The sequence below is a fragment of the Agelaius tricolor genome, unplaced genomic scaffold, assembly GCF_023055355.1.
Source record: "Agelaius tricolor isolate 1412-34295 unplaced genomic scaffold, bAgeTri1.0.p SCAF_3, whole genome shotgun sequence".
Taxonomy (NCBI): Eukaryota; Metazoa; Chordata; class Aves; order Passeriformes; family Icteridae; genus Agelaius; species Agelaius tricolor.
Window position 1 is genome coordinate 37732039 of NW_027269263.1, and position 27646 is coordinate 37759684.

A 27646-nucleotide genomic window follows, 5' to 3' on the forward strand; every position below is an offset into this window, starting at 1 on the left:
AGCTGATGTTTCCTCCTTCCTTATTGTACCTCAACAACTTAGGTTTAAAAGGAAATAAGGCAGTACACTTTGAAAGAAAATGAAAGACTCTGTACTTCCTACAAAACAGTGGCAGATTATCTGCACTGCATGGGTAACAGACTGAAACAGACTGCTCCCTAGATGGAAACAGTCTTAGGATGTGGACGGTGAACCTTATTGTTTTGCAGGGCAAAAAATAAACAAGAGAAAGAGATGCCTGTGCTTTAAGTCTTTAAACCCAGAAGTATCTATTTTTTTTCTAGATAAAGCAAAATGTGGCTTCCATAAAAAGATATGGCCAATCCTTGATACTGGTTGAAACAATGCACTGGTGCTAAGGAAGTATCTGATACATTCTGAATTATGAGGAAGAAAAGCCTTCTCCTTTACCCACTCTGAAACAAACCCTTTTCTTACATTTTATTCTCCTATATAGAGAATTACATTATTTTCTTACATTTTATTCTCCTATATGGAGAACTAAAACTACAGTTACATTCAGTCACCTGTTTTGAGTTTTCAATTCAAAATGTAAGGTTTTTTCCCTTCGTAAAGTATATTTTTCATGTTGAAGTTAAAATACTAAAATACTAAAAAAATTGCAACAGGATTGTTATATACATTTTTATACTTGAACAGTATTCTCTCAAAGAAAGCAATCAGAAGTTAGCTTAAATATTAAAAAAACAAACCAATAAACAACCCTTTCTTAATAAATCTTCTGGCTTCAATTCTAGGAAGATTCTATCTCAGAATCATCCTAAATATTTGTACTGTGTGAATCAGTAAATTTGCGCTACCTTAATTAGAACAAATATGTGAAGTATAATTACTTGATCTTTTTAAACACTGCTGTGTCAAAACCATATAAAGAGTGACAGCACCATAAAGAGAAAGTTACCAAGAGATATTAAAATATTGCAATTGAAATATAATAAATTCACTTTTAAATCCAAACCATAATGCATTCAAGTTGCAACAATAAAGTGCCTAAAGGAAAATATACAATTATTATTTAGATTTTTTTTTAATTACACATTAACAATGTAGTTCCACAAGATTTTCATTAATACAAACTAAATTCTAGTACAAGTGATAAAAAGCCATTAGTTACCTCCAGAAGATGACCGGTCAGAGGTCTCCAAAGAATCTCAATCCTGCGCATGTTAACTAGTCCCGTTTCCAGTAATTTAGCAACAGCAAAAAGTGATGGTTCCTAAAAGAAATGGAGTTGGAGCAGGTGACTCGGAGGTAGCTGCAATAAGGCGTTTTGCTGGGGGTAATTGCTAAGCCGCGGTGCCGCTCGCTCCGCGGAGGCCGGGAGCCCGCGCGGCCAGCGCAGTGCCGCAGAGCGGCCACACGGGGGCAGCCGGCTGACAGAAACCGAGCACTGACGGCCCCGTGCGAGCTCGCCCGGCACAGCCCCTGCCTCCGACCGGCTGTGACTGCCCAGCACAACAGCTTCTGCCCATGCAACTCTTCAAACTACACAGACGTGACAAAATCTGCAATGTTTCAGTTCATAATACCCTAATTATTTAGCTTTCATCGGCTTCATGAATGCTCTGCAGGAATATGATACATTTTGCATTCATCAAATGTATCTGCAAATATTTGTCATAAGCTTCATTCAATTTTACTTTTTTTAAATCAACATATAGTCAAAATGACTGTTGCACTGAAATCATTATCTCTTCCCATTTCTGCTGATTTCTTACTCTAATTTTCAACTGCTTTTAAACACAAACTTTGCTTATTAAATTCATTCTTTGTTGCTGTAATAGCAAAATATTATAAAACCTGTTCTCTGCCTTAATTATCTCTAGTGTAACAGATTAAGGACAAGCTTTAGAAACTCTCCTCTGGGATAAGATTATGACTAGGAGAATATATATTCAATCTTTCTGGGATAAAGGTTGTTTACTGAAGCCAACATGATTACTAACTATGCTTTCCCAAGTAAATATGACTTACCAGGTTTTTAAATACCTAACTGTCAGGCTTTCTCTGAAGTACATTGTAAGAGAAAATTGAAATGAAAATGAACATCTCACCGAACATACTGTGCTACTCAGCATCCATAACCTCTGAAATTACATGGGCTTTTAAAAGTTTCATCCACCCACAACCTTATTAATGGAAACACATGACGTTCCTTAAAAAGCACAGGAATGCAGTGAGGATGTTCAGAGAATGTAGTAACTGTATGAACCATTAAAAAAAAGACCTTCTCTGGTTCATATTTTATTTTTTAATCTAGCATCAAAGGTATTACTGGTTTTAGTGTTAGGAATAATTAATTAAAGAATAAATGTACAAGTCTTCTGCCTGCTTCATAAAAACATCTAAAAAAATAAACAACTTTTTTATACCTTATTGTTTCCATAGGCCATATCCATGGCTTCCAGGGACAAGGAGCAAAGGGCATTTATTAAGTGATGTAAAGACACATCATCAAGGTACCTGAAAAATAACTGCTATCAAAACACTGTCAACTTTGATATACAGATATTATTTTAATTACAAGATAAGGTTTCTTACTGTGAGTTTTCAAAAAGCTTTGAAATCATACTGGATATAGATGGCAGATCAGTCATAACCGCTGTAGTCAGAACCTTGAATAAAAGACAGAAATGTATCTTACAGATTGTAACAGAAAATAATATGCAATCATTAACTGCAAAACAAACAATCATACTTACTGTGCTTGGCCCTTCCACAGCTCTCCCAGGTTTTAATGCACCCCCAACACTAGGCTTCAGTCCCAGAATCCACACAAGATGCTGAAAAATACAGAAGGATCATTTTTCAGGCAGAGAAGAAATTAGCACGGTAGTCAAGCTAGCCACCAAACAGAACTCAAGAGAAAACAGCTACAGTACTTATTCAAGGCAATTCACAGAACACCATGAGAAGACTGAAAGCTTCTTCTATTGCCCACTGAGCAATCGAAAACCAAATTATAGCAAAACACCAAGGCATAACAGCAAGGCATAAATATTTCCTCACAGGAAATATTACCTGAAGGGTAGCCAGGACAAGTTGCCACGATGTACCAAGAACAGCTCCATGGAAGTGAGCTAGGTTGAGTAATGTCCTCATACACTGGATATTTTTTGATGTCAGCTACAAAAAAAAAAAACAACAACCAAACAGCCATCCAATTTTTATCATTAATAATTATAGTGTTTCTAGCAAACCTCCAATTTTTACTGAAGTGCCTCAAAATTACATTTTGTTTGCACTACTGAAATATATTATTTTAGAGAAGTAGTTCAGTATTTCTACTTCTTCTCTCAGCCTTATCTTGGTGAAGCTGAATATGAGTACTTGAGTGCAGCATCCAGCTCTGCAGTCCCCAACACTGGAAGGACATCGATCTGTTGGAGGCCCACCAAGATGTTTAGAGGAGTAAAACACCCCTCCTATGAGGAAAGGCTGGGAGAATCAGGATTGTTCAGCCTGGAGAAGAGAAGGCTCAGGGATGACCTAACTGCAGCCTTTCAGTACCTGAAAGGAACTTCCAGGAAAAACAGGGCAAGACTATTTACAAGAGCATGTGAAAGTACAAGAGGGAATGGGTTCAAATTGAAAGAGAACAGGTTTCAGTATTAGGAAAGAAATCTTTACTTTGAGGCTGGTGAGTCACTGGAACTCACCAGCCTCACTGGAACAGGTTGCCCAGGGAAGAAGTCAATGCCCCATCCCTGGCAGTGTTCAAAACCAGGTTGGATGGGGCTTTGAGCAAGCTGGTCTAGTGGAAGGTGTCCCTGCACATGGCAAGTGGGTTGGAATGAGATGATCTTTAAGATCCTTTCCATCCCAAACCATCCTGTGATTCTCTGATTTGATCACTGCCCTCTCCTCCCAGTTTCACATTGTTTTCAGACACAAGTTCAAGTACTCCAGCTTAATTGCATCACTCCACAAAAATCAGTCTATCTTAAATGAACATCATCTTAAATGAACTTTCACACACATGCACATAACACAGCTGGGATCCAGAGTTTTCCAAGTGGAATGGATAAGAACTTCAGCACTAGAAGTCAGAAAAAAACAAGAATAAGAATTCTTTGCAATTAGATAACTTTACTGTCCAGGACTGTTCCAAATGAAAGCCTTAGGACAATAGACCAGCTCACCATTCTTACACCATTATTTGTAAGAATGCTGTGCATCTGTAGCCTGGTTTTGAGACACACTGAGATGCAGAAAGAAGTAGTTAAGCAAAGCAAGATCACTTACAAGTTGTACTTACCATAACTGTTCCCTGTGGCTGAAGAGCTAAGGGTTGCCCTACTGCTACAACTTGCTGGTGAGACTCACTTGAGGGACTAATCATTTGAACATTCTGTCCCTGAATGGAATATGCTGGAGGAAAATTGGAAAGAGAAGGAAAAAAACCCTCTAAATTTAAAATCCAGTATTTACTTGTAGTAAGAACTACCTCCTGGCAAACAGACTCCACAAAATTTCTTTACAGTGTTGCCTTTAACATACCTCACTTTGAGACCTTTGGTTATATTTAGATTACAGTGTCATTGCCCTAGAGATTTAAAGATCTTGCAATTAATCCCTGTTTCTAACTATTAGACATTGCTTGACTATTAGACATTTATACATTTTATGTCAAGACTGAAATATTTATGCTTAAGAGATGAGCATTAGACTTTCTCAACTCAGTTTTTTATAGTAATTGTGTATAAATGGTATCACTGTGTGCTACCATTGTACCAGTACACTCAGAAAATGACAGTGCCATGGATGCTGCATCATTATATTTTTCCAATATGGGACTCCAGGACACCCATTTTATGACTCAATTGTAAAAAGAAGAGCAACCTACACAAAATAACTGAGGTTCCCTTCTTTGTTTTTATAGATATCTGTGTAGTTCAGTCATGTGTTCTTAAGTTCTTAACAGACTTACAATCTAATAATACACTTAGCTGGTACACTGGACTGAAGTAAAGGTGCTGGTCCTTGTTCCCAGAGTAAGATATTTTTGTTTTATATTAAGAGCTCTAATGTTAGATGCATCTGTATATTTTTCAGGTAGTTGCTTTTCTTAGTAAGTAGTAATTCACTTTCAAAGTTAGAAACAGAGTACATCCTAAACCAGCGTATATTATGAATTACAACATTCTCTCAAGATGTGGGATGCATCAATTCAGCTTTTTGTAGGCTACAGAGAGCCCAGAACTTAGATCTTCCATTTATGCATAAGTATTACCATCACCAGACAATTGTAGATAAGACTGTAGTACATCACAAATGCAGGATGTTCTAGAAAAAGCTTTAGAATCCAAGTTGCCCAGAGACCTCTTCAGATTTTGAATGCCTTAATTACACATCCTAGCAGATCTTTACAATGGTAGACAGATCTCAGAATTTGAACTTTTGACATATGTGAATCTTTCAGGAAATTTTAGGTTGATCAAAATGACAGTAAGCAAATGCTGCAAAACTAACCAGTTCTGGAAAGCAGGTGATCTAGGTGCTCTCTGAGGATTCTAACTTAATTTTATATAGCCAAATACTACAGCTGCATATCTTTGGAACCACATCCCAAAAAAAAACTGGGTTTAGAGGACAGTACGAAGAAACAGAATTAAGAAAAATGTATATATTTACATTTGCTGGACAGAGCTGCAGTTGTGCTGTTTAATACAGTAAGGGCATAATGAGGAGGCAAAGATCCTTTGCAAATGGCAGTGATAAAGGCATCTCTTGATGTTACAAGGCCCAGTCTCCCACAAAGTGCAGCCATGGTCAATTCTGCTTTTAGAATATTTTCAGTGGCAGCTTCATCAGTGCTGAAAGAGTACACATTGTTCAGCAAGAATTAATACAGAGCACAGAGGCAGGCAGCTAACCAAAACTGAAAGCCATAAGAACATATACTTTAAACCCATTAACAGTATAAATATTGAAGAACAAGCATAACCAATCAACAAATTCTTCAGAACCACTTCCTACAAAATTGAACTATACTTTTCAGTGACTTGGTAATGATATTATGAGAAGATATTTTAAACTAATTTCAGAAAATGGTGTTTGATTACAAAAGGCCCTTTGAAAGAGTCAATTAATTTACCACAGTCATTTCCAAGTAAAAAGCTTTTCCACTTTAAAGATTAGATAGTACTAACAAGTACCAACACATTACTTAGTCTCTTACTTGCAGTAATCAGGACCTGGAATCACTTCAATATGTTGAAACATGCAAGCAAAGTAAAAAGAAATAAAGATAATTTAAATAGTTTAAATGCAACCCTTTGAAAATGCAGTTAATTGTTCTGTATTGAAATACATTAAAGGTTTATGTTGGACTTCTGTGTCATTTAGCCACTCAGTCTAAGCCACAAACCTGACTGCTCAGATGCCATGAACAGCACTTACATTCACAACTGTCAATTTGTCTAGTATCAAAAGTCAGTTCAAAATATAGCTTGGAATATCAATTTAGAAAAATCAAGAGAAATGAAAGACCAGATACCTTGCATCAAGTAGAAGGGATAGAGCAGCCAGAAGACCACACCAACAAGCGTTCACCATTTCTTCCCAGACAGCTCTGCTAACTTAAAAGAAATATATAAACTTTTTAATAGCAGAAACACAGTGGTTTCCTTAATAACTTTCAACTGTATCATAAACAAAATGCTTACTACAGCATTTTTTGAAGTGCGTTTCTGTATGCATGTTTACACAGCCACATATATGTGCACACAGAAACACACCAGTATTATTTAAACAGCTTGCATTTAAGGTAACATTTCTGAGGTAAAAAAAAATCACCCAGTAATGCCTCTTCTAAATAGCATAAAAAACTCCATCAAAATCCAACTTACTATGGTATATATAACCATTTTTGATCTTTGTCTTTAAAAATAAACATTCAGAAGTGCAAAATTATGGGATAAGAAACTCACTAAAATTTTGCAGTGAAGTAAAAATACTCTCCTGTGGTATCTATAATTCTCCATAACTTTTTTGTTTCTTTCATTTAATAGGGAAAAAGGTACTGGCCTAGCAAAGGGGCAGCTGCCCAGCCCATGTGCACCTCCCTCTCTGCCCTGCAGCACCACGGAGAGCGCCCTGCTCCCGAGGCAGTGCCTGGGATGAAGCCCCTCTGCTTCCCCCTGTCCATTTGGCACCCCCAGTGCCTTGGCTCAAACTTCAGCTGTACTGCCTTGGCTTCCTGGGGCAGGAAAACTCACTGCTCAAACACAAGTCTTTCTGTACATACAGACCCCCCTGTACAGACTCATATGTTCCACAAAGACAATCCTCACTTCACAGAAGTTCTGCTTTTAAGGAAGTCCTTCTCTATATAATGCATTCTTACTAAAAATTTCTCCATTAAAATATTCCTTTTATCTTGTTACTAGAAATATATGTTTCTTTTAACGTGGTCATAATTCCATTTCTGTCAGTCAGGTTGTCTCTTGTGACCTTAGATCTCGGTGTTCTGCTTTTGGCTTAACACTAAGCCAAGTATTTTTTTTAAATGGAATGCTGTTCCATTAAAAAATCCCCAAAAATCACACTTCATTGGAAGTTTTTATATAGAAATAAGAAACAATTTTAAGCAAAAATGCATAAAATTTTAAAATCTGCTTTCCGTAAAACTGTTGGATTTCATATAGTTTTTGCATTTTGAAATACCTAGTTCTTTCTCTGATTGGTCAGAAACAGACTGCAGATCTTGCTCTGAAGACTCTGCTGGTAATGAAGTTGCCTCTGTTGTGGTTTGAATGACAGTTTCTGCCTCTCCCAACTCTCCTTCGATCATGGTAGTGATACCACGGACAAGATCCAGCAAACAGTGAAATGCCACTGACATTGCATAGCCCTCAGGAATTGTAGGTGGCTCAACTTTGTCCAGCATTTCCAAACTAAAAAATTGAAAACATGACAACTGTGCAGCAATACCACTATTATTGTTTTTAAAAACAATAATAAAAAACAAGATTCCAAATGAATGCTAAGTACAAACAGATCCCAAATACTTCAAGATTTATTGCAACTCAAGAAAAAAACCTTTAAGTCAAGAGGTAAAAGAGTAAATGAATGACTAAATAAGACAGTAACCAAAAGGGACAAATCCTGAGTACAGATCTGCAAAAAATATTTCTAAAAATACACTAACACATATAAGCAAGCATAATGAATAATTCTACTTTGTATTATTATTTTACTTAAAGCCACTGCAACAGAACTTATTCAGAAGAATTATCCAGGAACAATTATCCAGGAACAACAGAAGAAATACATCAGGAAATCATGACAGTGTGAACATAGTTATAACAATCTGAGGACAAGCCAGACATTCTATTATCATTATCTTTGAGTCCACATGACTAGAAAAGCGTGTCCATAGCTAGGTATTACATGGCCAAATACTCACCACCTACGTGCACAGGTAAACAATGGAAGTTATTTGTACAAAGAGGATATGTCTACATGATTCACTGCTGAAAAGCATGCAATTAAAACATCACTGTGCTGGAATAGCAGTCTCATTGCCACTTTTCTCCATTTTTTTCTTTAAAAGCACATAAAGAACTGCTGAGTTACAAATCCAACAGAAATTGTAGCTGACACAGCAGCATCTATACAAGTAGAGACAATCTGTTACAAAAACTACCTGCTACCCCAACAATCATTATTTCATCATTTTTTTACTCTACAAACTACTTTTTAAAAAGATATATATTCCAGCTAAAATATACCAAAGATACTTTTATACTCTAGTGTCACCACTCCTGAATGCACAAAATTTTCCTTCTCCCAAACTTCAGTTATTACTGTGCCACACTTATGCCACACTTCAGTCATTACCTCTAATTTCCTGAAGATAGCTGCCTCAGATATCTAGGGGAGCAGGAACTACAGCTAAATCAGATGGTCAGCATTTCAATCTCTATATACAAGTAAGTCTGAATATATATACAGGTATAATTAAAATTATGAGTGGGTTTTATAGTTACAATATATTTGTGAGGTAGAGGTCACATCCTTTACTTTTGAAGATAGAAAATGCTAACTACTGAAGAAATTATATGAGTTGTTAATGTTAAACAGCAGTGGTTGTGAAAAGTCTTGAATAGTTTGTCTATTTCCCTTAAAAACATTTAGTTCCTTAAGTAAAGGGGAAGGGAAGGCATAGTGGTCTGTGGAGAAACTTGTGTAAAAGTATGAAATGTAGCCATTGTTTGAAAATCTAATGGCAGCAGAAGAGAATTGGTGCTAGAACATGACATTACAGCAAGTCATCTCCTTACATACAGGGACTACAGACAGAAGTACAAGACAGAAGAAAAAAACTGCTGTGAAATGCTTGTGACAACTCTGTAATCTTATACAAAAGAAAAAATGCAAAAATTATGCAGAGAAAATCACAGAGTCACTTGAGATGTCCAAAGGTAAAACACAAGCAAGTTTAGAGCAAAACAGGAGACGATGATGGTGGCTGCAAGGTTCTTGATCCAGTTAAGAATAGATAGCAAGAAAAAAGAAAAGGGAAAAGAGTGGGAGTTGTAGTAGCTGACCAAATTAAAAAATTGTATTCTCTGAGAACAGGCAGGTAAACTAAAACAACATTTATGTCCACTGCTGGAATAAAAAGTCAACACATACACATTAACTATTGAAATCTGAGGATGACTTTTTTTCTCTGTCTGCATCTCAAAGGCAGATAAAGGAGTTCCTACCCTAAAAATATTGAGATCCAGGCTATTTGCAGATTTCATTGAATTTTAGTATGCCAAAACTTTATGGTGATACAAACGACTTCAGGTTTGGAAGTGCTTGCCCCTCAATGGTCATGACTGACATGAAAAAAAATTGCATTATTTGTAAAAGTAACAGTATTTGCAGCTTTAAACTGAGAACACCATCTCCATTGTACAAAGTCATGACAAAATAATTTGCCATTCTAAGGAGCATTCAGAATCCAGCCTTGGTATGTAGGTCAATACATTGTTGAAATGACAACCAGACCAGTATCTACCACAATATCCTGCTCAATTAAAACTGTAAATACAGTAAAGCTGGTGTGAGAAAGCTATTTTTCCTTCCCACTGATGTCCTGTTTGCTTAATGCCCTTCATGTCTGCCATTACAAAATGCAGCAACAGGTTTTCCAAAATTGTTCTATACTACAGGGAAGCCTAAAAGTGAAAAGTTAATACAGGTAATATGGTAGGGAAACAAAATCCAACTGATGCTAAAACCATAGGGGATACCCCAATCAGAATCCAGGGCATGCAGAAAAAAACAGCAAAAAGACCGGAACACGTCATGGCACCAACAAAGAGAAATTCCTAATAGACTTCAACACCAGTGAAACGAAAACCTCAATATTCACTAGTGAAAAAAACTCCTTACATCATCAAATTCAAAATAAAAATACCTGTTACATACATTTTCAAAAAGCTAGAGGTACTCACTATGTAGCTTTGGCACTGCCTTGTACTGTTACATTCAGGATGGGTATCCAAGTGCCTCTGTACTCAAAGGCAGGTAATACAGTCGCGCCTCCACCCATTCCAAGCACTCCTGGGTTTGTTTGTGCTGAGCCAGTATTCCCTGATGCATTGCTTCCTGTCACAAAAACAAAGTGAGAAAATCAACCAATTTGTTGTGATCATCAAATATCCTTTTCCTTTTTCTACATTTAATTTTTGAGACACTAGGATTAATTTGAAGACACCCAGTTCAATAAAAAAATCAACAATAACATAAAAAACTATTTCTGAGCTCCCTCTGCTGTCTAAAACATAATCTTTTGTGCAGTTCATTGATGCCAACTGCCTAATGTTCAGTCAGAAGGTAATGTTTCTGTGAAAGGTACAGCAACATTGATTCATTCACAGAATGTTATTAAACTTTCACAGTCTTGAAACAATGTATTGTTTTAGCGAAGAGTCAGACAGATACTTGAAAGTTAAGGATTATTTACATAGTTGTATCAAGAACTCAGTAGCTAGAAAGTTTAATTAATTTTAATAACAAACTTCCAAGATTTCAGAAATGCAAAAACCACAAGAAGAAAATCAAAGAGAATGGCAACATTTGAATCTGTTCCATGCCAAGGCAGAATAAAACAAACCCCATCAGGGATGAGGTGACGATGTGCCAACCAACAGCTAAGAAGGGACAAATTTTGGTTCCAGCTGAGGAAGCCAAAAAAAAGTAGCTAAAAGAACAAGGAAGTCTGTATATATACACTTCCTTCATAGAGAAGGACATCTCTACTTACTAAGAATAGGTCCCACGAGTTCAGATTCTCTCTGAAGAGACAATGGGGAGAGAGAGCAGAGTCCCCAGGACAGCAACTCACCATGTAACTCACTGCCATTTTGGTGTGCTTGCTTTTAGTATGTGAAGAGTAAGCTACTAATTTTGGCAAAAAACTCCTAACTTAGGCAATATGAATATACAGAAGCTTATGTATACACTTTAACACAGTAACACTTAACAGACTAAAACAATAAAATCATGCTGCTAAACACGTGGTTAACCAAACACAGTTACAATGGTGTAATTTTCTATGATTCCACTGTGTAGTCAGATATATGCAATTAATTTTTTATTAATCTAATTCATTAAAGTGGGTGGTAAACATTGGCCAGTATAGTAAAATTGACACAGAACTTCAGCAGATGCAGCTTCCAACTCCCATGAAACAGGTAACCTGTTGCAAGACTGAAGCTCAAAAGTCAAGTGTATAAGGAGTGCAAATGTCCAAAGCCAGGCTGGATAAGGCTTCAAGCAACCCAGTCTGTTGGAAGGTGTCCCTGCCCATGGCCAGGGGGCTGGAACTAGATAACCTTGAAGGTCTCTTCCAACACAAGCCATTCTACAATTCCAAAACACAGCCTTCTATGAGAGGACTGCTGTTATAATCAGAAGACTCAGCTTGAGAATTACATTGCATTGATCTGCTCTTTGCATGTCAAATATGGCCACAGGAGGAAAAAAGGTAGAAAAGAAAAAAGGTAGAAAAAAGAAATGAATGAGAAAGTGACATGAGAAGCATTCAGACAGAAAGAAGAAGTGAAAAGAGAAAACAAACCGAAATAATTATCCAGAGAAATAGCAACAGCACTAGAGGCATGACCCTACTGCACTGCTGTTTCACTTGAGGCAAAATTTAGGTTTTCAGAATGAGTATTAGAGAATGGCTTCTCATATGTGCATGTTACATGGTGAAGAGAGTTCCTCTGATTTACTTTAAGATAATTAAGCTAACCTAGAAATAATACTCATAGAAATGTTCTATCAGCTGCTGTATAGACAGCTACTGAACAATAGACACTGACACAAATTTTCTCATGCTATCACTCCAGCATGGGATTCCAATTTCATGAGTGAACACTGAAAAGTGTGAGTCTAAACCCAAACTTTTCCAGTAGTAGTAGTATATATGATATACAATAATTACATTTATTATCTGGCTTTTATCTCTTTTAAGAAGGCATATCAAAAGACACCCTTACAAAATTTTTTTATGTTGCTTGTGAGTGAGGACTGCTTCCAGAACTACAAGAAAAAGCAGAGAGCCTTAACTTGGGACATAAACAACTGCAAAGGCATTAAGAGGATGATCATTTCCTCTTATTAAAATACAAATATACCTAGTGAAATGCCAAAACCCTGACTGCAAGAAAAGACAATCAATTCTTTTAAACATGTGTATGATTACAGCTTACAAAAAAGACAGAGATCATTTGTAAAGTACACATCTTTCATGGTGCCTCTTGGCTCCCTCAACTCCAGCTCTGGCCTTGCACATCCAGAAGAATTAGTGATTGCCTCCCACATACACCTTCTTACTACTTAAATTGTGCACTGCCATAAATGACATTCCCACACAAGGAGACTGAAAGCAGACACATTTTTTAGAGTCAGAAATTAGAAATAACTCCTTTGGAATCTCCCTCTGAAAAGTTGTGAAACAAGGAGCTGGGTCACTGCAGAAACAGGAATCAAGGCAGGAGCACTGCTCTGCTGACTGGGGTCTATGCCTTCCCCACAAACCCCCCAGGTAGATAAAATCCCCTGTTGTACCAGAGCTGAGAACACTAGTTGGTCTCAAGCTAGCTTTTCACCAAAATAAACACAGAAGTACAGAGCTGTACCAGAGCTGAATCAAAACAGAATTCGTTATTACAAGAAAACGATGGGAAAATAACATGACAATAAAGATTTACCAGTTTGGTTCGGTGTTGCTGATGTGTTCCCTGTGCTTGGTACAAGAAATAGAGACTGGATAAAGGACCCCAGTGCATTCACAATATCACGGAAAACTTTAGTGGAATGTTGCTTCATATCATACGACTGACAAAAAGACCTAGAAGGTATTTTATAAAACAGAAAGTATTTGACAAATCAGGAACTAAAAGAATATTTTAACAGCAACTTCACCTCCACATACACTCTGAACTGTAGACTAAAATCACATTTTATCAGCAAATATTTAGGTAAACAATAATATTTAATTTGTGGTAAATGCTCCTTTGATACTGCTAAGACACAGACATACTCAAATAACTGTAATTCAGCCCTTCCTGCATAATAAGCATTGCCTAATGCATTACACAAATTATCATAAAAAGCTTATTGCATTTAAGTTTCTACACATTTGCAATGTTTTAGGAAGCATTTTCCATTAGAGAAAAATAATAAAAATATATCTTAAACTTTATGTAAAAGCAAAAGCCAATATATTTAATACCTTAATAGCTGAGGCTGCACACAAAGCCTGTGAATAGATTCTACTGCAACAGCTCGTAGCCACTGTGGTTTGTCTGCATCCAGAAACTTAACCAGCAATGACAGAAAGATTTCACACTCTGTTACCTAAAATATATAATTTATAATAATTAATAAAAATAAAAAGCCTCCTACAAAATATTTTCTAAAAAAAACTTCCATCTCAGGAATCCTATTACAGCAAGTTTTGTACAGAATCTAAAAAAAATCCCTGGAATGAGTATTTACTCAGAATTATATAAAAATATAACATTTTTGACAAGCTAAAATCACATATGCAATTGTACTGAAGGAACTAAATTCCTCAGAGACATTGCAATAAAGGTCATACATTTGCTACAGTAGACAAATGAAAAATATCTTTTTTAGCAGATACCCAAAACTCAGGACATAAGAACAGCTGAACATGTGTTTTTATCCACATTCTGTCAACAGCTTTAGCAACTCAAGTCAAAAGCCTCTTAGAAAGAATTAACAAGGCACAGTAATCATCATTATCTAAAGTGAGGCAAACAACAGAAGATCAAAAGGTTCCCAGAACCTGAAAGGCAGTTAAATAGAGAAAAGACAAGAGCTAATCCACTATGAAATTCATACAAGTCCATGTTTAACAAAAATGTACATTTAGAATGTACAGTTTACATGTAAACATAAATAAACGTAAGAGGAAAAGAGTATTTCGCCTTTTCTTCCCTCAGTAGACATCAACAGTTCCCAAGAACTAATCAATACTACTACTGATCACAGCACTGGCATATACATAGAAAAACAGAATTGCAGGAAGAAAATTTGAGCATATTCTTACCAGCAAGCTGTAAAACTGTTTAATCAAAACAGAAACTACTCGCAGCAAACGCATACAGATGGGAAAGTATGGTTTTTCCACTGGTGCTGGGGAAGATGAGGTGGTGGAACCTTGCCTGAATTTGATATTGGGGGAGAAGAGCTTTATAACAAGAGGGCATACCCTTTCTTTAAGAAGAAAACTGAATTCCTGATGCTGAAAAACAAAATAGAAAAAGTTATATGCAGATATTCCTTAATTGCTACCAGCAGCTCTGATTATGCATCTTATTTACATTTGTAGTTATGATCAAGCAGTCTGAAATCATGCAAATCTTGGTATAAATTACAATCAGGAAAAGAAAAGGCAGAACTGCAGACACCATTGTAAAGCTACCAAAACCCATGAAATTACAATGGTCAAGTTCATGCCATGCACCCTTCTTGTATTTTGCAGGTTGAAATAAGCTGCTCATATATCACTTACAAATAGATAAATTTCTTTAATCTACCTATTGTCAGCTAGTAAAACACATTACTGCAGGATCATGGTGCATTTATATGCAGTAGATGGATGCAATTCACAGTCTTCATTCTTACTTTACAAGTGGGGTGAGGTTAATGTTTTTGTAGAAATAACAATTCCACAAATTTAGTTACAGAGCTGTCATAAATCAGGCAAGATAAGAAAATGCATTTTCAGAGGAGATATAAACAGCAAAAACCAAAAGTGAAACAGAGTAAAACAAGCAGCACTACAAAATGAATAAACATAAATAAAGTGTTTGGGAATAGAAAAATGATGGGAATAGGAAAACATTCATAAAGCACAGAGAATTTTTCTGTTAAACCCCACCACCACCACCAATATGTAAAAGCTACAAGTCCTTCAAGAGAACAATATTCTTGTTAAATTAAAGAGGATTTAATAAAGTGTAGATTTTACTACCTATGTGAATAAAATCTTCCTGTTTTCTGTCCAAGAACTACTCACTTGTAAAAACACTTGTGGGAAGTCATTGAGGACCGACTCAAGAAGTTCAAGGCCAAATGTCCGCGTCATTTCTGTCATACCCACGAGCCAGTAGGGAGCATCAGCATTAACTAACTGACAAAGATCCTTAGAAAGAAACACAGCAACTTTAACATTCTCTGTACAGTCCGGTACCAAGGAAGTTTCCCAAGTTCATAATGAAATCTACACGCTCTCCTCTTCTGCAGGTTTTCTGATTTCAACATAATTTTTCTTTAAATACCTTTTTAACATAAATTATAAAGTATAGAAAAGACATTTCAAACTTTGCTGGTATCCTTGCAGCATGTGTGTTCATTCCTACCCTCAAAAATATCCCAAGACCAGTGAGTTTGCTAAGTCAAGAAGATTTTTATTGGTGTGATGAATGCAACTACTCCTTTTCATTACATACTTGCCTTTAATGTCCAACACCAACCACAAGAGACAGGACTGAACTACAGTTGCAGCATTTTGCTCTGTATGAGGTCTGGCTGAGAGAGAGTTAATTTTCTCCACAGCAGCCCTTACAGTGCTGAGCTTCGCATTGGTAGCTAGAAAGGTGCTGCTAACACACCACTGCTTTGGCTACATCTGAATAGCAATGGCACAGCCTCAGTGCTGCCTCTCAAGATTTCCCCCCCCTACCACTAAGGGGCCGAGCAAGATCCTGTGAGAAGACAAAAAATGTCACCCCAAATTAACCAAAGAGATATTCCACACCTCAGTTATAGAACCTAAGAAATGGGAGAGGAAGGGAGGCATTCATTACAATGTTTGCCTTTGGGAGCAACCACCATGTATTCTGAAGCTCTGCTTCCCAGGAAGTGGCTGAACGTTGCTTGCTGATGCACTTTGCTCATACACATGCAAACTTTTGCTTTAGTAAACTACCTTATCTCAACCTATGAATTGTTTTCCCTATTATTTTCTCTGCCCATCCAGGTGGGACAGGGAGTGGTAGAGTAGCTGGGTGGGCACTTGAGAGTCCAGCCAGGGTAAACCCACCACAGGCTCAGAGAAATAAGAATCTTGAATTTAAGGCAGATATGTATGCTTAGCTATTATTTAAGATTCATAGCACAACATTTCCAAGGCCACTTAGAATCATTTTTCCATCATTCCCCTGTGACAGAGCATATCATCACCAATTAGAATAAATAGCATAAGAAAGCCCAAGGCTCTGGTTAAGGACATTGTCAATATGCAAATTTGCAAAACCAGCAAATTCTTGGAATTTTTTAAAGAGATGTAGAAGTAACAAATCTTAACTGCAAAGACATAAATATATGCTCCCCAACTACCTGAAAAAGCATATATGCATCCTTAGCACATGGCTTCAGTGTACTGACAGATCTTCTATTACTATTCCCTTGAACTGCAGCTGGCTGGTCAACAGCATCTGTGAAAAAAAAAAAAAACAACAAAACAAAGTTTTGTGAACAAAGGAGCTGTTAAAAACCAAGTATGCATTATGTGTTCCTACAGGAATATTCTACAAGAATGGCCAGGCAATTCTTCTCCAACTTATCATGTCTATAGAAACAAACATTAGATTGACTACCAAAGATCATCAATACTAAGCACTGCTTTCCAATGCTCTCTTCAAAACTACTATTGCCATATACTTCCCACTCAATAATCTATGGTACCTACACCATAAATGACATCCTCACCTCAAATCCCTTTACAGTGCTAAACTGAAGACCAGTTCTCACAGCTTGAAAAAAAAAAATCTAGGTTTTATATATTGCTGCACTGAATTGGACTGACAAATTGGTGAAAGATTTAATCTCCTTTAAATACAAATAAGTGTGTAAAAGACAGATAAAATTAATGTCTGTGACTTTTTTATAGCATCTATAGACATTTTATTACTTTGTTATCTGAAAGAGAAACATCTGATATGTGTCAAAAAAGCAGGTAAATAACAGCAAGCTGAGTAAGCAGCATGCCCACCTTTGTATCGCTCATCTTCAGCAACCACTCTCTCAAACACGACAGTCACCACCTGCCGCACCGTAGCTGCTGCAGTGTTATTTGTGATATTATCTTTTGTGAAGTGCAATCGAAAGCAAAGTACAATAGCCTGAAAGGAAAAAAAACCAACAGAAAAAACATCATGTTACAGCAATACATTTCATCTTTTAGCTAAGAGTCAAGAAGGTCGATGGACTGAGGAATGCTTTTTGCTACAGTTTGTCAAAAGGTTGTCCAAAAAAAAAGAAAAAAAAAATTAAATTTGAAGAACCAGAATACATTTCATGGATTACCCTAGCCAAAAACTCTTTAGTAATCCTCCACAAAGGGAATCAAAAAGTGGTATTTAACTGAACACATTACAATGTACCAATAAAATTGCTGTCATCATACAGAGAATACACAGTAATCATCACACAGAACAACTTGTATGAATATTATGTCAAAAGAACATTAGGATTGTAAGGTTAATCACAGAAAGGTCAGTCAACTCCCAAGCTAAAATGTCATTCCTCCTCCTACACTGAATCACAACACTTTCATAATCTTGATGCCTTGACTGCTATTATTCCTAAGACATGCAGTTCAACGTGCCATTGTGCTGGCAATGACCCGAATGCTTTTTCCCACTGGATTCTGTTATTACCTCCAACTCATAGTTTAATACTTACCTGTTTTATAATGAATTTTGAAAATTAACATCCGTATATGTAGTGAAACCTGTGTTTCTTGTTCTTCTGTCCACATACTGTGTTCTTGCAATTTGAAGAACCTCAACCCCACCCTGCCATAGTACTACATGCTGTGAGCCATACAAGATTCAGAATTTCCTTTTGCCTCTTCTTCACATCTATGATTTGTGGACTCCACTCTGATGGTATCACCACATTAGTTTAAAATCTTACAGCAACTTGACTGAAACATGAATGTGCAATAAATGTCTGGCTGTAACAAATTTTGTACAATGTAATCTAAGAGAGAAACTTACAAAGCAGTTACACAATTCACTGATGGTAAACAATGTTGCATCTTCAAAGAGAAGTATCTTATAATTTAAATTAAATGGACTGAGGCCTTATTTTTTGTCCTAGTTGAAACATAACATCCAAAATGTTTCATGTTTAAAACTATGACCCTAAATTAGTAAAAAGAGAGCAATAACTGGACTGTTTTCAAGAGATTTAAGGCAGGGTGGAAAGCAGCTTCTTTTAACATTTTCTCTGTTAGTGAGAGTGTACACTGTGCTATGTGCTCTGATTCCAATTCAAAATCACAACAAATTTAACACATGAGAAGGATAGGCATTAGCTCAGTATTTTTATTTCAAATTTCAATCAAGTCCAAAACGCATTATTGTGGAGGAATTACAAAACACGTGGAAAAGGAAGCTAAAAAAAATCCTGTTTTCAGAGTCTAGCCATAAAGACAATAGGGACACAACAGAATCAAGAAAGTCCCCTTCTTGTTCACGGTTTTTGCATGCTTCATATGTGAAAATTCTCCATCTTTCCTCTTGGATATTTCAAATTCAGTAGCTGATACCACAAATTCTTACCTTGGACAGTGCTTCATCATGCACAACTGTATTGGTTGTTAAAAGTACAAGAACTGTTTGGAGCAATTTAAGTTCTTCAAGACTGTTCTCCATCAACTGCCAAAGCATATTGATAATGTTTCCGGCTGCAGCCTACAAAGAAATATTTTTTTGTCACCTATTACAATATTCATGTACTGGTATATCATGTACATATGTAAGAATATCACTGCCATAAGGACATATCACCACTGAATCTGCCTGTTTGTCTATACCATAGCACTACATTGAGATTTCATTATAAAGCAAATTACACTGTCATAACCCTCCCAGAGTCACTTTGAAGAAGTGACAACAGAAATGTTTTAATATGTAGTACAAATTAAAGCCTGTACTTAATTTTTTATTTGGAAATATGGAAGACACAGTAAAAATATATTTTACCCTCAGAATTCACTAATGTAAAATTAGTGTAATTTTACATTATGCAAGCACAACTGAAGGTGTATTTTAACAGCATTATTTTCATCAGCTTCCTAACACACTATCATGACATTTACTGCTGCAGAAAATGTGCATCCATTTTACCTTATTGTTAAAAATAAAATGTAACAAAAGCACAAAAATGTTATTGCACAGAGTATATTTGTGGATGCACAAGGTTCATTACATGTTCAGTTACTGCAGTGGAAGAATGTGAACTAAATGAGCTGGTTTCAATTTTCATGGATTTCCTTCTAGAGGTTACTAATATTGCCTCACCTTTTTATTTAGTAATGTAAAAGGTTTTCTTCTAAATTACTGAAAAATAGATAAAAGTAAAATATTTTGTGGACTATGTTCATTATAATATAAAGAGCCACCTAAAACAACTCATTCACCTTCTGTTTGAGGTCTATATTTTTCACTCTGAAATATTTCTGCTTTTGTATAAAGATCAATCTTACCTCTGAAACAACTTCATGAGACATGAGCCTCTGTATGGCTGCTAGACACAGCTGAGTGATCTTTGGTTCTTTTGTTCCACAGCCCATCAGAAAAGGCTGAACCACTTCTGAACTGTTCTCTTTCAATGCTTTCAAAGAGAAATATGGAAGCAGTCAATGCTTAATACTTTGAAAAATACAATGCAAAAACTGTTAACCACACCTATTAATAAAAGCAATCTCTAGTTTCAGAAATTTGGGATTTACACGTGGAACAAGGGAAAAGCCAAGTGAAGACGGACACTAGACTGACACAGCTCACTTCCACAATTACCCTGGTCAAGACTCAAATTCCAAGCACCTTCTCCCTTACACACTCAAGTGACTTTCCAAATCCAAAACGTCCACTTAAGAGTCCATGTGGTTAGCAGGAAGGTGTAAGGTTCTGCCACCCCCAGGGCTTTCCCTGGCCTTGCCCCAGGAACCAGGCTCAGGCTGATAGCACTGTCCTTCTGCTCTGCGTCACCTCAGCAGCTAATGCAGGAGCAACCCACTCTGGCACAGAGCAACGTCCCAAAGCACAGGGCAGGAAGGGGAAGAGCAAACTGCCACTGACAAAACAGGAAGAGAGAGACTAGACTGTATCCTGGGTACGTTCACCTGGCTGTGAATTTGTCAAATGCTGTTTTAGTGATAAAGGGTAGCTTCTTAAAACGGACTTTTGCCAGGAGAAAACTAGTTCCCATAAACTTCTCTCCTTTTTTTTGGTTTGGTTTTTTGTTTTGTTTTGTTTTTTGTTAAGGAGAAAAAGCTTCATAATGAATACAACATTCTACACTGCATATAAAACAGGTTTTTTTTCCATAAAAGTAATTCAAGAAATCTGACATAATAAAATTTTAGACTATGAAAATACCAAAAATATGAAAGGAAAGCATGTCTCTCACTGATGAGTGGTTTTCCATTTGCAGGTATGTTTGCTGATTCATGCAAACTTCTAAGATTTTAGCTGCTCATCACCATTTCAGATACTAAAAATTTCCTCACAGTTGAAAGTTCAATGTCTGTTCTTACACTGAATGTCATACACTGTGTTTTAGTCTATGTGTAATAGAAGAAATGTATTCATGAAAAGTTTCACATGCTTTTCAGAGGACAGCAGTTACCACAAACAAAAAATACATTCTCACATAAAAATGCAAACATGATCTATACCACTAAGCATCACTACAACTAATTTGGGAAAAAAAAATGAAACAAGATAAAACTACAAAAAAATACTTCAGTGATATTCTCCAACTGAAACACTAACTGACTCAGAAGTTTCTACAAAAAGGATAGGCTATTATAAACTATGGATGCCAACTTTCTATAAGATAATAGTTCTGACAGGGTGATATCAACACACAGTCCAGTTTCATCAGCCTCTTCAGAGCCAGTGCAGGCTCTATGTCCAGTTGACATTTCTGAACTACCACTAAATTCTAACCATTAAGCAGAAAAAAGCAAGCAAAAAGATACTACAAAACATTTATCCTTAATATGAAACTCGAGATACAGTTCTGAATGGTTAAAATGGCATGAGTTAATAAATAACAAGACAAAGAAGAAATTTAGCCTTTTACAATACATTCTTCTATAATCCATTAAAAGCAACACTCTCACAACAGAATCTATATAAGTATTTTTAGTTAATGAATCTGAAAAATAAATGTTTTGTAGACCTCCTTTGGTACGTATCTGGTTTTACAGCAATCAGGCAGAGTTGTTCCTTATTCAGAGGATCTGGAGCTAAATGCTGATAACCCCTTCCAACTCAGAATATTCTGTGATCATGTGTTTCTGTGGCTGTATTAGCTTCAGTCTTAAAATGCACAATAAATTTCTTATTCCCAGGTCTGCCTCCATTTTGCTGCCAATTTACAGCAGAATATATTAAAAAGAAATCTACCTTACTGAATCATAACAAATGAGAAATTTTGGGAAGTATAACTTACCTATTCATTTCATCAGCAAGATTATAATTGCGATTTTTTAGAAGAACTCCTAAACCATAAGTTTTTGCACAGCTCAAAGCCACATGGAAATAATTTCTCAAATTTATCTCCTGTGATAAAAGGCTTTCTCCTCCTCTGGAATTTCTCAAATTCTTATAAATAAATAATAAAGCATGTACACACTGCCAAGAATGAAGACTTTGAAACAGCTCAACTTAACTTTTCAAAGAGAAAGAGAGAAGTTAGATCAATGACCTCAAAGTTCTGGCAGGTTAAACATATCCCACCAAAAATAACAAAGATTTTAAGATTTTAATAAAGATTTTAAGCCTGCATCTATTTTCCTAAAAATTATAATCCTACACAATGAAATGCTTCAAGAAAGCACCAGATTAGCTTATTCAAAACAATCTGATACATTTGTTCTTATCTATGTTAGTGAAATGACAGTTTACATCAAAATATTAAAAAATCATATCCTGATCAAAATATTTATTTGTATTACTAGAATGTCTTGTAGATGCTCTTAAATAATCTAGCAGTCAAAATGTATCCACTAGATTCCACAATTACATTGTAGCATTTTGCAGCTTTATTATTACAAAGTAATATATATGATTTTTCTTCAGGAGACCTTAAATATTAGATAGACAATCTCTTGACACTACCTTATGTATAAGATTAGCTTTTAATTGATACCTCAAAAAACACAAAAGTTCATAAAGAATTGAGTCTGTTTAGTGACATTATGCTTTAACTGTGGAATGTTAGGATAATGTGCAGGCAAATTACATTTTCCCAGTAGAAAACTGTGGAACAGTGGAAGAAAAAGTTATTATCCTATTAGCAAAGATTAACTAATCAAAATAACTTTTAGGACCTGCTGGTTTCCCACACCTCTTAACAACAAATCTGCTCAGGTTTTTTGAATGAAATAAATACTAAGTACATTCCAGTTTGAACTTTCCAAGAGTAAATAATTTTAAAAATTTTACCAACTAAGAGAAAGTGTTCCCTCAAAAAGATGAAAGCAAAGACTGCCCATCCATGACTAAATTTAATGATCTTTCCTATCTCTTCCCTTTGAAAACTAAAAAACAGAGAACTTTGCAGGAGAGATTTAGAAACTAGCTTTCTAAAATAAAAACTTCTTTATGCAGTAATATGTTGACAGCTTCCAAAATGGCTAACTACTGCTTTCCCTTTTTCATTTGTGTATTTTGATATAGCTGACATTACCTGGCATACTTTTCCCACTTATGTCAGCATACATGACAGCAGTAAAAACAAAGAAAATAAACAAATAAAAAAGAGGCATTAAAGTGAAATACTGAGGAGTGGGTCTGTTAATATAAATAATCCTAGAAAATGCCTCCTTAACAATACCTGATTTACATATCTCAAAAGTAGATATGGTTTTGCAGCTATTTCACTGGACTTGCCAAACATTTCTAGCATTTCAAGGATTTTGACTACATCTGGGGTAGACACTCAAGTATTGATGCAGGGACATTCAAATCCAGCCAAGGGCTTTACCAGCAACTGACAAGAAGCCAACTTTATAAAGCTGAAGACAGTCAGGAGATATTGTTTAAGCACTTACAAATCTGCATCTCACAAGATATGTCCCATTCTTAAGGCATTGGAACATCTTAAATTGAATGACCTTGTCTCAGATAAACATGGATTTTTGCCTGCAGTTACAAGTCCCAAAGGCTGGACCAATACATAGATGTGGATCATACTGCAGAACTCCACACAGAGCACTCAACCACAACGGCTAAAACACTGAGAATGTAGGGCCTGAGTATTTCACGGTACTTTTCTAAGTGGATGATGACTTTTGTAGAGCATCAACTGAAAATGGAGCCCTTCCTCAGCATCCTAATAGCACTAACAAGAAACAAGTAGTGTTAAAAAATTTCTATGCTTGTATACTTTCTACACTGGATTTTTTGCTAGGTGCCCAAAAGTAAAGCATCAACAATACAGCACACACTAAAAGACGTGTAGCATTATTAGACATATCCAAAACATCTTTTTAACATTTTGATCTGTAACTCAGCTTTATTCTTCCTACTGCACAGCAAATAATTACCTGCCAAAATATCTGTGTTTCGTGCAGCTATTGTTTTCACTTTTATTATTCCTGATTCAGCAGCCTGGAAGAAAAGAAAACAAGTAGTTTAGATGCTATATCATACATCAATATCTGCAAAGAAATAAAAAATATTGTAGATAAATAAAAAGGTATAGTCTCAGATAAAGAAATGCATTTGCAGTGGTTTCTGCCAGCAGAGTTAACGCAGAAGTGAATTTTTTGTAGTTGCTGGACTTCCTTTCTAGAATTCCACAGGAAGAGTTATATTCAGAATTTTTAGAAATCATGATTCTCATTGTATTACTTTCCAGTCTTATGAATGGAAAAAAAATCACTAGTAAGCATAAACACTGTTACAGTCTCTAGACAGTTTATTTTTGTACTTTTTACAAGTAGAAAAATGAAACCCATCTTCCCCCTGGATTTTGGCTCCCAAATGTCCCATACAAATGACCCCATGGCAATGCTGCAAAGGTGACTTTCTAACAATACTTTCTGCTCTTCCCAGCTGCCATACAGAGCACAGCACCAGCTCCTCTTTCCCTTTCCCCCAGGTATGACTTGGCAGAGCAGCAATATCATCCTCTCCCCTCTCCCACTCCTCCAGCAGGGCCAGGGCTGCCCAGCCCAGCCAGGGCATCACACACGGCCCCAAGGGAACAGCAACTCCCTCTCCAGTGCCCACAAACACTTCCCTGCAGAAATCACTCAAGTCGTGCTCTCTAATAGAAATCAAGCCAAACTGGAAACATAACACTGAAGCTTTACATTTCAAGACCATGACTTCTGAAAGCTTTGTGTACAAAACAAAAAAGATACATTCTACATTGTGCTTTTCCAGTTTTTAAATTTCATTAATACACTATAAGCCTCCGGAAAGAATTAAACAAATCAAAATAAATGGTTTTCCCAAATGACTGGATGCAAATTGCTGGAAAATACTGTTCTGCAAATTTGAAAGCACACTTCCCCTTTTATTTTAGCTTTGTATTTCTGTGCACTTTCCACACTACACATCACTATTTTTCCTCTGATACTACTATTTTAAGATGTGTGCTGTCACCACATAAAACAGATTAGAGAAGCAAAGAAACAGTGTCATCAGAAATATGAAAATGATAGTACATGAAGTTTTACCAAGTGTTAATATTCCCTCTCCATCAGAACATTATTCCAAAAAGGTTTCATAGAAAGTCAGGTTAAGGTGACTGTATAAATTCACAATTAAATATTTAAATTAAGAGTTGACATACATATTTCTCAAAATAGCGAAATGAGAAATGCAAAGGTGAGGGGTTTTTGTTTGGTTGTTTTTTTAAAAAAAAAAAATTTCCCAAAACAATATAGGAAGACTAAACACTGCCTTAAAATTCTGGAGATTTATTTAAATTTTTCTGAACACAGTTTTGTACTTTAAAAATGAAGTTAATAATATTCACAGTGCCTGATTAACAATACAACATGTTCAAATGAGCACAAAGCAACATGAACATATGTATTTTGCATAACTAAAATAAGGCATGCCAAATGCAGCTCTTATTTATTTTAATCATATTAACTTAATGTGTTGAACTTCTTGTCATAACACTTTGTTTCTATTAATTAATATGAAGGATTTGTCACAGTCCAACTTCAATCATCTTTAAATGAAAACTAATCACAATTACTAATGGCAATTGATTTCTGTCTTGCCAGGAGTGACAAACTCATTCTGATTCCAAGAAATAATAAGCCTGCTCATAGTAGTGGCATTCACGAACACCATGCACTTTGCACAAAAATTTTCCAACATAATGGCTCTCAGTTTTTTCCATGCTGGCTTTATATAAAATAATATATATTAAAAAAAAAAAAAGTAAAACAAAACAACTGCTGAATATAAGCATTCTTCTCCATGAGATAGAGAAATTTGTATGATCATCTGCATGATGCTATGGTTTCTATTCCGAATCCCAGTTAAAAATGTTTACAGTTAAAAACTAATTACACCACATGCACCCTACAAAATACTCTATTGTATATGTAAAAGAGACAACATATTAACACTATAAAAATATACCTCAGTTGATCACAAATAGCCAATAGAAAACATGATAACTACAAACAGTTCTAATCTGTATACATTAATGTAAAAGTGTGCTGGGATTGCATCAGTTTAAGTGGCAAATTAAAAGATATATTCCATAGCTTTTAAGTTTACAAATTTACATCAATTACTATAGCAGTTTGCAGGACACTATCACATGAGAACAGGATCTTATAAAGCACTAATCAAGGAGAGAGCATTATCTTGTGTGTATTTATGGGTACAAATATGAAAATTTACTTTCACATAAATATAAGACACAATGTTTTTAAATCAATCACCAATTTTAGCTGCAACATACCAGCTTCCCTTAGCACCACAACTCATAGTAGCCTAACAATCAAGTTAGTTCTCTCTTTATTTTGAAAAGAAGAAAATATACATGTAATTCCTGAAACTTAACAAAGCTTAAATGTATTTAAAACCTTCCACCGATTAGATTTCCAATTCTGCTGCTTTAATAATTGTGAAATGAACTGATATAAAATGTCTCAAACACACACATGCCATTATTGAGTTTTGGTTCATGTTTCTCCTGAAGCAACTGCAGCATCCAGTCTGGGAAGGTGAAATATTGACAAAGAAGAGAAATTGACTCTCAGTGATGGCACATAATCAAGTCAATCTCTTCCAGTACTTTGACCTGGTTTTAATCAAACAGTCAATAACCCCCAGTAAAATTCAACAAGACCCTCTACATTCAAACACTTGCCCCATCATCTTTCTGCTTCCATGGAAATTACCAAGTATTTGCTAATTACATGGGAATCACCCTTCACAGAAATCAAAGTAAGGCAAAGAGACAACCTATGTACCAAAAAAAAAAAAAATTAAAAAAAATCAGGAGAGTGCAGTTTCAAGCAGACTGAAAAGGAGTCTGTGCATAACATCTATCTTCTGGCCTCAAAGTTCCTCTCTGAATGTACAATCTGACAACAACATTCACAGCTGCCTTACAGCCAGAGGTTCTCTGCATATGAGAGACCACAACGTGGAGGTGCATAGAGACTTCCAAACACAGCTTCAGGAGCTTCTCAGATGCAAAACTCTTACCTTCCTAATGGACTTCTCAGTCTTCAGCTGAAACAGAGAAAACTTTCAGCCATCCTGTCAACAGATATGCTGTGACCATCTTCCCAATTTTTGGAAACTTTTACTTTGTTTAGGATCTAAAGCACTTTTTGGGTAAGAGAGGCAGATAATATCCACTCAGGCAATCAGGAAGGAAAGATTTAACACATCCTCAAGCAAAACCAACATTTACCAACATCCAGGTAACATTCATGAGCTAAATTTTTCCACATTACATATATTTAAAGATCTGTAACTCAAAAATCACATATGAAGGTATTAGGATAACTGGGATATTCAATTCTACATGAATTCAACATGGCAGAAAGGCAAGCCATCCACACCATGAGCAG

At 36.0% G+C, this 27646-nt stretch overlaps 1 protein-coding gene across 3 annotated transcripts in view; it reads right to left on the reverse strand.

The window, feature by feature from the left end:
• MON2 (MON2 homolog, regulator of endosome-to-Golgi trafficking) overlaps positions 1–27646 on the reverse strand; it is a 76537-nt gene that overhangs the window by 39182 nt on the left and 9709 nt on the right. For 2 of the 3 annotated variants that reach the window (XM_071423522.1, XM_071423521.1), the window contains exons 2-20: positions 24134–24197; positions 20060–20187; positions 19134–19265; positions 17558–17687; positions 16903–17000; positions 15581–15706; positions 14609–14803; positions 13766–13890; positions 13242–13381; positions 10476–10629; positions 7690–7919; positions 6521–6602; positions 5656–5837; positions 4280–4392; positions 3043–3147; positions 2724–2804; positions 2563–2636; positions 2394–2484; positions 1136–1237 (exon numbers count right to left, since the gene is read on the reverse strand). In XM_071423522.1, coding sequence (XP_071279623.1) covers positions 1136–1237; positions 2394–2484; positions 2563–2636; positions 2724–2804; positions 3043–3147; positions 4280–4392; positions 5656–5837; positions 6521–6602; positions 7690–7919; positions 10476–10629; positions 13242–13381; positions 13766–13890; positions 14609–14803; positions 15581–15706; positions 16903–17000; positions 17558–17687; positions 19134–19265; positions 20060–20187; positions 24134–24197 — 2352 coding nt within the window. Of the gene's footprint in view, positions 1–1135; positions 1238–2393; positions 2485–2562; positions 2637–2723; positions 2805–3042; positions 3148–4279; positions 4393–5655; positions 5838–6520; positions 6603–7689; positions 7920–10475; positions 10630–13241; positions 13382–13765; positions 13891–14608; positions 14804–15580; positions 15707–16902; positions 17001–17557; positions 17688–19133; positions 19266–20059; positions 20188–23274; positions 23292–24133; positions 24198–27646 lie in introns of those variants that run through there. The other variant, XM_071423523.1, reaches the window with a different exon arrangement.